General features: G+C 36.6%; 1 protein-coding gene across 1 annotated transcript; it reads left to right on the top strand.

The window, feature by feature from the left end:
* Positions 1-4,738: 4,738 nt before the first annotated feature.
* On the top strand, positions 4,739-13,380 carry spopla (speckle type BTB/POZ protein like a). Its single transcript, XM_065249020.2, has 12 exons — positions 4,739-4,923; positions 5,707-5,832; positions 6,411-6,550; positions 8,199-8,320; positions 8,423-8,574; positions 9,336-9,463; positions 10,341-10,518; positions 10,927-10,982; positions 11,075-11,197; positions 11,434-11,576; positions 11,675-11,728; positions 12,134-13,380. The coding sequence occupies exons 3-12, from the start codon at positions 6,473-6,475 to the stop codon at positions 12,276-12,278; spliced, it is 1,179 nt and encodes a 392-aa protein (XP_065105092.1). The 5' UTR covers positions 4,739-4,923; positions 5,707-5,832; positions 6,411-6,472; the 3' UTR covers positions 12,279-13,380.
* The last annotated feature ends 33 nt before the right edge of the window (positions 13,381-13,413 follow it).

The raw sequence follows: 13,413 nt of genomic DNA, 5'->3' as shown, positions 1-13,413 counted from the left end.
ATTTACTGTATGAAACAAAAAATGTTTTATGGCCTAAAACGCGTGAATTTGCTTAGAGCACCTTTAACAGTTCATGTGAGACATTTCCATGGAAATTGTTTGTGAACCTGTCACAATGTAAAGCAGACATTTGAGAAAAGTATCTGTAAGTGAAGAATGAAGCGATGCAAACAATTCTGGACTGTAAACCCATTTTGAAATGGTTAGTCCATTGTTTCACACCTTAAATAAATAAATTAATATCCAATGTTTGTTTAGCAACTCTAATCCTTAGTTTTGTAAAAGCTGTATCTATTTCTTATGCTGAGATGCCTTGGTTGAACTGAGAAGTCTGATACGGTGGATTACGAAGAGAAGCAAGACTCGATCTGGGCCAGTCTGCCATGCTTCTGCACAGCCAACACAGTTGTTAAAGAGATTAAAGGGCCTGCATGCACGGACTCTGGGAATGATAGATTTAACAGGATCAAGCTCATTATACATGCAGATAGCTGTTAGGGTGTGTGCGTGTATGTGTGTGTGTGTGTGTGCGTGAGTGCGTGCATGCGTGCGTGTGTGTGTGTGTGTGTGTACCTGGTAATTATCACGTTGTGGGGACCAATTGTCCCCACAAAGATAGGAATACCAGTGTTTTTGTGACCTTGTGGGGACATTTTGATGTCCCCATGTGGAAACAAGCTTATAAATCAAACAAGATGATGTTTATTGAAAATCTAAGGTACAAGAAATGTTTTTGTGATGGTTGGGGTTAGGGAATGGGGTAGGTAAGGGGAATAGAATATACAGTTTGTATGGTATAAAATGCATTACGTCTATGGAATGTCCCCACAAAACATGGAAACCAGAATGTGTGTGTGTGTGTGTGTGTGTGTGTGTGTGTAGCTCTGCCAGCTCGGGTGTGAAATGTTCCGTGTGGCTCTCACTGATCCAGCTGTGCACATCACTGCCTGTCCACACTAAAAAGAGAAAAATATTGCTGCTTTATTTGCATATAATGATGGATGCATTGAGACTACACATCTAAATTATTCTTAATAAGTTGTGATGTATTTTGGATTAATACTACATGTGTTCAGTTTATTTATATTTTCATCTCATCCGTGCTCAGAAGCCTGTTTATTTCTAACCAAGACTGAACTGTTTTTTTTACCTTTAGTCTAGTAAGTATTACACTGTTTTGAAAGTCTTCTGAAATGCATTTAAATTAATTTAGATTTTTTTTTATTAAATGTTAATTTCAGTAATGCTACAAGGTTATTTGTCAGAGGAGATTAGTTTTTATACTAAGAAAACTATCCCCCGGTTTCACAGACAAGTCCTAGGATAAAACACATGTATGAGCTGCATGTCTCCACTGAAAATAACTTGCATGTACAGATCTTAAAATATGCCAGTGGCATTGTTTTGTCTCAAGATACACACCATTAACATAATTTTTAAGGCATGTTTATAAAAAAATGCTTAAACGTTTTAATTTAACTAAGGCGTAGTCTTGGATTTAGCTAAGCCTTGTCTGTAAAACCAGGCCTATGTGTTATAAGAAGAAAAACATAGTTTATCTAATTTGTTTAAAGAATATTTTATGCAAACTAACAATTCTGTCATAATTTTTTCACCTATGTTGTTCTAAATATAAAAGTTTTAAAAGTGTTGGTATAATAATTTGAACAATTAATTAAATTTAAGTCTTTTGTTTACACATTAAGGGGAGTTTCCCAGACAGGGGTTATCCTAGTCCCAGACTATAATGCATGTTTGAGCCTTACATATATCAGTGCCATTGTTTTGACTCAAAATGCAAAAAAAGTATTGTTTTGTGTAAAGTATGTTTGTTAAACTACTCTAATGTCCTACTAAATCTTAGTTTTGGATTAATCTAAACCCTATCCGGGAAACTTCTCATAAATCTCTTCAAAAACCTTATATGGTACAGCACATGAGTTGTTTGTATTACCTTTATGGTGTTGATTTTAACAGACATATAAAAAGCATAAAGTTTTTCAAAAATTAAACCTAGAGACTGAAAAAAATAGCCTACTGATAGTGTAAGCATATTTTGGATGAAATATCTCAGCAGAGACATTGGATGATCATCTTTGAAACATCAACATTGGAACATTGATTAGATCTCATGTTAAGGTTTTTCAGAAATCTTTCCTTAAGCTGGTTTTATACAAAAAACTCGTAGATGTTTCCTAAAACTACATATCATTTTTGTCATTTTGTTCAAGCTTTTCTCAGTGACTCACAGAAAGATTTAAAATATAAATAACAAGACAGAGAGAAGGAAAGGTAATTCCGAATTCATCAATGTTCACTCAGTGAGTTTAATAAAACTGAAGGAAAGTCTTTATTTGGCTGTCATCATGTCACATCTATGGTTTGATTAGGTCAGTCCTGGGTCAGCCGGTCACTGAGCTTTTATTTTCCCTGGTCATTATTACATATGTCTGGCCATTCAACCTCTCAGAAGCTTTTTGCTATATATCAGAAATAATAATAGAAACATCTTGAAAGCATTAGTGTATAGTCTGGATGTGGCAAAGATGTGTACTTTTATTTTGGGTTTAAGTAATGCATAGCCTTCTGTACTGTAAATGTTTCTGAAAGTGTAATTTGTCTGCCATATTACTGAACTTTATACTACACTGTATATTATATGAGATTGCTACAGATCAAGTTTATAGCTGCATCCAAGAATGACACAAAATTAGATATTTCAAAGCCTATCAAACTGTATGATGATAATTTAACTGTATTCACATTCATCGTGACCTTGGCCCCTGTCATCAGTCTCAGGATGTTCATTTCAAACTGCTAAGTGTTTAAAGAGAATAGCTGATTGGTGCAATTAAGATGCTATTCTTCTTTTCTATTGCTTTGATTTTCACTTCTTTTCAATTAGCAACTTTACAGTAATGTGGATATTGGGTAGTTATTATTCTGAGGTGTTGATGAATATAAAATGTTAAACTCTGTTGCATCACTTAAGAATCTTGAAACATGCAGCATTTAGTAAGCTTTTACTTTTACACTGACAAGTAAAAGCTAAACTTAAAAGTTTTACTTTTACACTGACAAGTAAAGTTAACAAGTAGTGTAAATAATTTTTTACTATTCACTGTTAACAAAAAATGGACCTCATGTTCAGAGCATACAACCTGTGAAAATCATGGGAACCGTGAGACCCATGTAAAATTGGTACTCCATTTCAACAGTGTGATAGGCTATTTCTCCCCTTTAGTGAATGGGAATTAGTTATCACAAAGCCTCAGGGTATAATCACAGCACATTGTTTCAGAGTGGCTTAACCAAAGCTCTTTTTTGTTTGACAGAAAAATGACATCAGAGGACATCATGAGGGAAGAAGCATCTGCACAGAATTATTGACAACCAAATGGGAAGCTTGTCACATAATCATTGTTTGTAGTTGTTTTGTATTTTAAACAGGTGAAAAAATTTATCGAAAGTCAAAACACAAGGAACAGCCAAACGTAATACAATAAACTATTCCTTTGAGTCAACTGCGGTGTCGATTCAAGCAACAATGTTTAAACTGATTTACAGTAAATTTTTTATTTTTTTTTATTCTATTGAATTCAAACTAAACTTATTTAGGACTTTTCAGAATTTTGCATCGTAGCAAAGCAGCTTTACAGTAAACACATAGCCTACAGGCGGAATAGACATATATAAAAAAAGTCTAATCAAGTGCGAAGACGGTTTCACCAGCAACAATATAAACAAACAGCTTTCGTGGACTAAACGCTCTCACGGTACTTTGTCATACACCAATGGGTCTGCGCGGTACTACCAAGGAGGATTAGGGCCAGGCTAATATAAAAAATGAAACCATCTTGAGATTAAAGTCATTATAATGCCAGATCTAACTAGTTGTTTTTCGAGTCAAAAAGTAAAAAAAGTAAAAAAAAAAAAAAAAGTAAATAAATAATAAAATAAAGTCAACATTTTTACAGAATAAATTTGTAATATAACAAGAATAAAGTTGTAATATAACCATAATAGAGTCGTAATATAACAATAATAAAGTCGTAATATAACAATAATAAAGTCGTAATATAATGATAATAAAGTCGTAATATAATGATAATAAAGTCGTAATATTTTGAGAATAAAGTCGTAATATTTCGAGAATATAATCGTAATATTTCAAGAATAAACTCATAATATTTTGAGAATAAAGTCGTAATATTTTGAGAATAAGGTCGTAATATAACAAGAATAAAGTCGTAATAACACAAGAATAAAGTCGTAATATGACAATAAAAAAGTTGTAATATAACATTAAAAAAAGTCATAATATAACGAGAATAAAGTCGTAATATTTTGAAAATAAATATTTTCAGGTAAGGCATATTCTCAACGTTGTTTAATTAATTAAGACGGTAATATAAATACACTAAATTCACTGTAATGATATATTATTAACAAGTTTGTACGGTTAAGCAGAAAAGCCCAGAATGTGCTCGTTTTTTTTAAGGAAACGAACGTGCCCTTTAGCGTTTTGCTTTTTGGAATCTTCAGCTTGCCTGTACATAGAATGTTTTTATTAATAAAATGTTTGCTAAAATAGTTTATTGCTCTACACAGTCCTAAAAACAAGAAATTCGCTAGTAAATCAGCAAACGTGCTACCGTTGGGCCGAGGGGCGCCCCTGTCGGCGTAACTTGTTAATTACACACCGAAGGACTGGAGCACTGCGTTCACTGTCACACACAGTGTGCTGCGGTCTCGCTTCCTTCAGTGGCAGGATAAGCAGCAGACTGCAAGCTATCGAGATGGGCTGCTTTTAAACAGATACAAATATACTACAGTCTTAAATAGAACCGATTAAACATAGCAGACCCTCCAAGAAGCGTCCAACATTTGAATCTAACAGTATTGACAGAATGGCGAGGAAAGGTTTGTGGTTTAACTGATCTACTTTTGTCAGTGTTGTGGATATAGTTTAGCTTGCTAACCACATAGCCAACTAGCCGACAAGAATCTGACTAGCTGAAACAAAAGAATTAATACCCTTGTCCCGACAAGACTAGATTGTTTATATAATAATCTGGAGTTTCGGTTAATGATATTCATTCTATATAAAATAAAACAATAGAAGTGGTGATGTCGGTTTTATTTTAAATACAGATTATTGGTGTTTGCCAACAAAGCTAATCAGTTTCTTTTGACCAAGCCTAGAAAACAGAGTTTTAGTACACAAAACGCACACATAGTCATTTGGTTTTTGATATTCAGGCTCATTTAATAAAAAAAATTATTTCAGTGGGCTTGGTTTTATCGATTGTCAACTAAATGTAAGAGCAGTCAATCCGGATTTGAACTCCCTGAACTCTGTTAATATGCTAGTGTTTGTAAACAGTCAGAGTTGAGTTCATGTTATTAAGAAAACATAATGCAGTTAATGTTAAGTATGTTTGTAAATATTGGTAAAATACAATTAGGTTTATAGATAGCTGGGTAATGTGTAAATATTGACATTTATGAATAAGCCATTATAAAGTTGAACCATTTTAAAACTTTATTAAAAAAGGACTTTTTACTTAAAAGGAGTTTATCATGTTGTCATGATCTTATTCAAAATCTGTTACTTTTATGAGACATTAAAATAACAGTTTATTATTTGTATTTCATTTTCTGTAAAGTATATCATATGTACTATATGTATTTTTGTATTCACAGGTTGGGATGATAAGTCATTGGAGTATGCTGTAATATCACAGTGACCCACATATTTGTGTTCAGTATTTACCTCCTACATCACAATGACATCGAGAAATGAAATATAAGATTTTTATTGAAGTTTAGGTGAGTTGGTTGGCTATCCTGATCAAATTCAGACCGAAAAGTAAAAAATTTTATCACATTAAATCTAAGTAATAAGGTTAAGTGTAAAATTTAGTCAGCTGGCTTTGGCTGAGATACCGTTGGTTTTTTAAAATACAACTAATTTGCCCTTGACTATACTTTGTCAACAAGGGCAAGTACAGGCCTGCCCAACAGGCCTGTGCCAACAAGCCATCAAATGACTTCATAGGACCAACTGATTATGGTGTTTTTGGCATTCAACACCACTGTATTTATATTCTTTATCATTTTCAGAGACTTTCTCAAAAGCTCTACATGTATTGTGATAATGCATTCTTCCGGTGTCATAGACTTCGCATGGCTTTTTTTCGTTCGTTTCCATTTTCCACTTTGACGCCTATAAATGTTTTGATAGGTTCTGTGCCCTGAGTCAGGGTTAGCCATAACTCTCATTTGACCACAAAATGGCTTGCTGATGGCAAAGTCAAGGATTTAATATTTTCAAGTCAGGAAGAGTGAAAGAAATTGCTGCCGTTTATTTTTTTTTAATGATGCCTTTGCTCTGTGTTTCCATAAAGGTTTAGTGTTGAAAGCTTTGGGACTGTCAGCGCTTCTTGTAGTGGGGAGTAAGCTGGCGGCCATGTCAGGGGTCCCAACCCCTCCTCCTCCAGGGGAGATGACCAGCGGCCCTGTGGCAGAAAGCTGGTGCTATACACAGGTAATACTTTGTCTTGAAGCTAACATATACAGGCTAAACTAGAGGTCTGTATAAACAATTGTTTAATACTTTTATATTTAATAAATATGTGATATGACTCTTAATGTGAGGGTTTCAGTAAATGCACGTTTTGATCTCTTGTTATAGTGCTGTGCACAGTTTGATCAAATAAAGGGTAATCAGTGAATTAAATTAGGTAGGATCACAGTTTATTGCGCAAGTGATAATGAAATTCAAGCTTTGCTCATCATAATGTGGTCATGCTGGTTTATCCAACAAGGTAAAATGATACCTTGACAAATGTTTTCAACCAAAAACGGAAAACTGGTGTATTTTGGGGATTTGTTTATACAACAGCAGCGTGCTGGAGGCCTGAAAACACAACCTTTGAAAATGGGTTTCAAAGTGCAAGTTTTTTTAAAAAAAAGATCCTGTTATCATATATATATTGGTATTTTTTTCTTAGAGAGAGATGGGATGAGACAATACCATCTGTTTCTAATGGTCTGACTCTGACATGACCCTCCTTATTTGCAACCAAGGCTTTCCAATACGGGGGCACCGAAATTTTGGCCGGCGAAAATTTTCGTCCGAAAATGGCGATATCGGTTTCGTCCCGAAAACTTATTCAGGCACGCATGCACACTGTACTTTTATCTATGCGGGCGCATTTTCTTCATTAGGATGGGGTTGTTTTGAACAAAGCAGAAAGTAAACAGCGCACTTTATGTGGACTTTCGGTTTTGTGGCCTTAAATTGCCCGTGCTTGCTTAGTCTACGAGTCCGTAGGGTGTCCCATCTGTCATTTTTACGCTCCGAAGTGTGCTCGTCAGCGCCCCCTTTGCACCCTTGATGCGGTCTTCGGCGAAACGTGCACTGCTGCAGGCTCCTCACACTTTACCAACCAAGTCCTTGCTAAAGTGTATGGGAGGAGTACACACCCCTTCTCTTCGTATTTTCAGCATGATGCTCAAGTCTGTCCATTTGGGACAGGGAGTGTGCCATTTGGGACCGGGCCTTGCATGAGGTTTTAACTTGGATGTAGACATTTATTCCACTTTGTAGAAAATACAGATGTTTATTGTAAATTGCCAAAATATGAATGTTGGCATCATGTTTGGATAACATTATGGTTTGTCTGAGAAAATATTTTAAAAACGCTATGGAAAAACTGAAAAAGGATTATGTAAATGTATCCTTATCTATGGTTGTGCCAATCGACGACAGTCAGACATATGGCCGATAGCGAGCCTTTATGATGATAGTTGGCATGTTTGCCCATTATAGTTTAAATTAGTATTATGCTGTTTTTATTATTATCATTGTAGTTTCACAATAACAATAAGCAAAACATGAATAAATTAGTAAACTATTGCCCTTTCCTGCGATACTATTGTGTATCGGCGATCTCATAGACTGACGATAGGACGTGCTCACTATGTGGTATATTGCGAAACACTACTGTTAATTCTAGGTTAATGTAAGCTAAAATAAAATAGCATGATGCAGTTCAAGAGAAAGAATTTTTTTTAAATGTTAGCAAAAAGACTTTTGTGTTTTCATAGTAACTATTGTGTTGTTGGCTATAAATGACTGCACATTGATATGCGTTTAACTTTTTTTCTGATGGTGATCTTTCACGTGTTAGGTCAAAGTAGTGAAATTTTCCTACATGTGGACCATAAACAACTTCAGCTTTTGTCGAGAAGAGATGGGTGAAGTATTAAAGAGCTCTACCTTCTCCTCAGGGCCTAATGATAAAATGAAATGGTAAGGGTTTATTTTGAATGCTATTCATGTGCAAACTATAATGCTGTTTAATTGTTTACCATTTTACAACATCTCTTTCTCTGCTTTTTTCTCTGTCTTCAGGTGCCTGCGAGTCAATCCAAAGGGACTCGATGATGAAAGTAAAGATTATCTATCGCTATATTTGCTACTAGTTAGTTGTCCAAAAAGTGAAGTCAGAGCCAAGTTTAAATTTTCTTTACTGAACGCTAAAAGAGAGGAGACAAAAGCTATGGGTAAGATCCTATCTAAAGCTAAGATACACAAAGAACTTTTACATTAAAGGCGCTCTAAGCGAATCTTTGAGACGTCACTTTTTGTTGACGTTTGAATTGTTTTCAAACAAACGGAGCATAGCTAACTCCTCCCCCTCCCTTCCGTGCTGTCATGAACGCGCCCAACCCACACCCCCAAATCCTTCTTGTTGTTTATTGGCTGGAACACTTTGTTTTGTTTTGTGGTGCTAGGTTTGGCCACTGTGTTTTTATTGCAGTTTGTGGGGCCTGGGCTGTCTACAGAGATCGTGTTTTTTTTACAGTTTGATCAGCGGACAGGCAGCAAGCAGATAGTGGAGATGTTTGCTGTATGTAACAAAACATGTTTTATAGTCTAAAACGCATGAATTCGCTTAGAGCATCTTTAAAACTTTATGCATTGTATCATCATGGGGAGGTTTCACAGTGAGGGTTTGGTTAGTCCAGTACTAGGCCTTAGTTATATAAGGACATTTAAAGTTTTTACATACAAACCTTACAAAAAACAATGCTGGTGTGCATCTTGAGACGAAACACTGATATGTCTGTTCAATGTGTTTTTTTTTTTAATTAAGGCAGTTCAAACATGATTTTTAGTCTGGGACTAAGATAAACCCTGTTCAGAAACCTACCCCCATATGTTTTAATGGAATTCAATTCAAATGTGTCTAGATTAGTAATGCCCAGTGTTTTAAACGTAGAGTTCTTTAGTTTTTTAGTGTTTGTATTCTGTCCCAATGCAGAAAGCCAAAGAGCCTATCGGTTCGTCCAAGGCAAAGACTGGGGCTTCAAAAAATTTATTAGAAGAGATTTTCTGCTTGATGAAGCTAACGGGCTGCTACCAGATGACAAACTCACATTATTCTGTGAGGCAAGTATGCATTTACTACATTATATGTTCAATATCTTTGATTCAGATCCTTGGCTCATGAGCGTATCGATTCAGCTCACATCCATCAGATGAAACTTTTAAAATGCTTAATTTACCTAAAAGCATTTCAGACTTAAGTGATAGATTGCAATTGTGATATTTACTGCAAGCTGTTGATCCGTAACAACGTCCGCCTTTCACTTTTAAGCTGACTAGATTTATCATAATATATAAATGTTAAATCTGGAATATCTGTGACTTCAGAATTGTCTCCTGATGTAGTTCACATATTGAATTTTTCTGCACGTAGCGCACTGTGCGTTATGTATTGAATATGCTAGTAGCAGTTTGACGGATTGCCTTTCTCTTCGGAAAGTAGCAGAATAGAGACGTCACCTAGAGCGGCAAATGAAATGGGTTGTCAAATGAATTTACTGTAACACAATTATGAGTCTTGCTTGAAAAATAACCAACATGCCTGGTGAGATCCACTCCGAGGTCTAATATTTGCAGGAGAATTGCCAATATCACAAGGCAAAGTAGAAACTAAATGCAAATTGAGAATAATATGTTTCCCCTCATTAATTGGACAGTTGTTTTAGATGGGGGTTGCCAGAAAAACTATTAAAACGACTGCGGGAGACAATCGTCTGTTGTGTTTTTGGTTGCTGCAGTTATTAATTTTTTTCATGCTTTACATCAGTTTACCCTCTTGAAAGCGTTATAAATGCTAGATATCTGTAAATGGAGAATATAAATAAAAACACTTAAGTCATTTGGTAACACAACAATCTTTGAGTAATTAAATTAATTGTTCAGCCAATAAGCAATTAGATCGCATGACTGTGTGATTTCACACATAATGCTTGTTTATTAGGTGAGCGTTGTCCAGGATTCAGTGAATATCTCTGGACAGTCCAACGTGAACATGCTTAAGGTTCCAGAATGCCAGCTGTCCGATGACCTGGGAAACTTGTGGGAGTGCTCGCGGTTCACGGACTTCTCCCTTTACGTTGGTGGCCAGGAGTTCAAAGCCCACAAATCCATCCTGGCAGGTGAGTCTAATCCAGTCCCCCAGCTCTGCTGACGCCACCAGCCCCGCATCCTATCCTCATCCTGGTGGTGCTAGCTCAGCACCCACCTTTCAGAGTGGGCTTTGTGTGTGGGGGGGGAGACAGTTCGTGTGACCTTGATAGTCATTTTTTACTTTCCGAGGTTGTAATTCTTCAGTATGACAGATCTAGATTCATCACTGTAAATGTACTGTCTGATGCACCTCTAATGTCCATAGAGGACGACTGGGGTTGTGTGACTTCTTGCTTTGTTTTCTGTTTCTCTTTATACTGGCTATGTGGCTCTTGGATTGGGAATAATGTAATGAAAACTGGATGTTCGTGTCATTTCTCTTTATATCTAGAGATGCTCATATAAATTGACTGACAGATTTATTACTTTCTTGGCAGCGAGATCACCGGTCTTTAATGCCATGTTTGAACATGAAATGGAAGAGAGTAAAAAGGTACGCATACGATGCTTTTATATTGCAATATTGTTTCAGGTCCTCTGCTGTTATTTATATATGAGTTCATAAGCTTCTTGGTTGTCTCGCAGAACCGAGTGGACATTAGTGATGTTGAACCAGAGGTTTTTAAAGAAATGATGGGCTTCATATACACAGGAAAAGCACCCAATTTAGAAAAAATGGCTGATAGTTTATTGGCCGCAGCTGATAAAGTGAGTCCGCAAGTTTAATGAGAATTTATTTTAATAACATGACAGATGTTTGCCATCATCGAATCTAAACTGCATTTGAGAGCCATAAGTGTGATTCTTTCAGTTGTTTATTTATATGTATACTCGATCGCAACTTAAAAAGTGTGAACAAAATACCGCTCAAAATATCATCAAACACCTGTTTCAGTGTTATTCACTGAAGTGTCTTGCATGCATATGTGTGTTTTTTTTCGCAGTACGCTCTGGAGCGTTTAAAGGTCATGTGTGAGGAAGCCCTTTGCAACAGTCTATCGGTGGAGAACGTGGCAGATACCCTCATCCTGGCCGACTTGCACAGCGCTGAGCAGCTGAAAGCACAGGCCATAGATTTTATCAACAGGCAAGCGCCGCCAAAGAAACTCTGCTTGATAAATTCCTGCTGCCATGGCTGTTTACCAGGCTGAGAATGAAAGTGTTTTTCTTCTATCTTATCCATAGGTGCAGTGTCCTCCGACAGCTGGGCTGTAAAGATGGGAAAAACTGGAATAGCAAGTATGTAATTAGCTGATATATTTGACACAAGATTAATACCGAGCCCTTATCAGCTCTCTTAGATGCATTAGAATTCATTGTTTTAGGTTTTGAGCTGCTTGGCTGGTACCCACAGCCTCTCTATCGCCCGATTGTAGTTATTAATAGACGAAGGCTGTCTGGAACGTCAAAAAAGGAAAATTTTTGCATTATAAACGTATAACAAAGTCTCTATTTTAGTGTCCTGGTGCAGTTATTAGTTTGTATAACTGAAAAGACTCATATGGCTTGATCAATTTTTTGGCGCATTAATTACATTTTACCTTTTAATCTTATCTTTTTTAAGCTAGATTAATCCACATAGCTGTTAGTGATTTTTAATGCGTCTTGTGTTAATACAAAAATATCTGCATCCTTTTCTGACAGCCATGCTACGGATATAATGGAGACCGCAGGGTGGAAGTCAATGATCCAGTCTCATCCTCACTTAGTGGCGGAGGCTTTCCGCGCTCTCGCGTCAGCACAGTGCCCTCCCTTTGGCCTGCCTAGGAAGCGCCTGAAACAGTCCTGACGACATTACCGCCGCTCTTCAGGGCCTGCCCTGGGACAAACGCCAGAAAACCGCAGAGTTCCGACTCTATCCCAAAAAGACTGTCGACACCAAGCGATGGGTTTGGTGCCTGAGCTTTCTTTTCGCAAATCTTTCCTTCACTTCAATCAGCCTTAAACTATCATGACTCTCGTGTGGAGCGCTGAATGAATTCTCTCAGTTGTACGCTGTGCCTGCCTTGTCCCACGAGACCAGGCCTTTTCCCTGTTGCACTAGTTCATAAAGTCTCGCTGTTTTGATATGGAATTCTCTCTAGGAACGCGTCTGGAGTTTGATCAGTGGGAAATAATATATATAGATATATTCCTAATGTTTAGTTGTAAAACTAGACATGAAATAATGTTAACACGATGAGTGCAAGGTCATTTCTTTACACTTTTTGAAAAGATAGTTATGCCCCATATTGATGGCACGATTTCTATGTGAAGAATCATGTGGGGAGGAAAAATGCTTGTACTGTTCTATATTGTGGGATAATATGCATTTCAGATATTTGTATTGATGTGTGTAACAAATGAAATTATTATTGTTTGTGTCTCGCCCTTTGACATATGTGTCATCTAGTCAGTTTTATGAACGACTACATTTTAGACTCAAATAGTGTTGCTTCCCTGGAGATGGTATGCAATACACAGACTAGTTTTAAGTTGTTGTTAGTAAGGTGAAGTGTTGGCCCACTGTTGCATTTGTGTAAACGGATTTAACTTTAGTTAAGACAATCCATCTTCAACCACACTGTCCCTATGTAATCCTCTGGAAATCCTCGGGAAATATTTGGATGCTGAGCATCAAGAGTGTTGCATTATTACTATGTATGAATGGATTGTTGGATGTGCGGTTGGGAAGAACAAACGGATCAGCCGTGATCTATTGCAGATTTTTGGTTTTGTCCTGAGCTGTGGTGTTACATTCAAACTGACAAAGTAATTTATAGGAGTCTGAACATTGTGTCATGCTATACTGACTTGTTCTGTTAAAGGACATGTTTTGGGAATATTCTGGAATTTTTAACAAATATTGGCTGCAAAAATTCCTGCATTAACTCATTAAAAGTTTTACAGCATTCAGATGTGTTATGGAAATCTGTGTCACAACT

Source organism: Paramisgurnus dabryanus, chromosome 15 (genome assembly GCF_030506205.2).
Source record: "Paramisgurnus dabryanus chromosome 15, PD_genome_1.1, whole genome shotgun sequence".
Classification (NCBI taxonomy): domain Eukaryota; kingdom Metazoa; phylum Chordata; class Actinopteri; order Cypriniformes; family Cobitidae; genus Paramisgurnus; species Paramisgurnus dabryanus.
Note: the sequence above shows the minus strand (reverse complement) of the source record. Positions and strands in the feature narration are given on the sequence as shown.

Bases quoted from the DNA above. Each gene is read 5' to 3' on its own strand.
- spopla (XM_065249020.2), top strand. From the start codon at position 6,473: ATGTCAGGGGTCCCAACCCCTCCTCCTCCAGGGGAGATGACCAGCGGC. The intron at 10,983-11,074 runs GTACGCATACGA...GTTGTCTCGCAG, and splicing joins AAATGGAAGAGAGTAAAAAG to AACCGAGTGGACATTAGTGA. The intron at 11,729-12,133 runs GTATGTAATTAG...CTTTTCTGACAG, and splicing joins GGGAAAAACTGGAATAGCAA to CCATGCTACGGATATAATGG.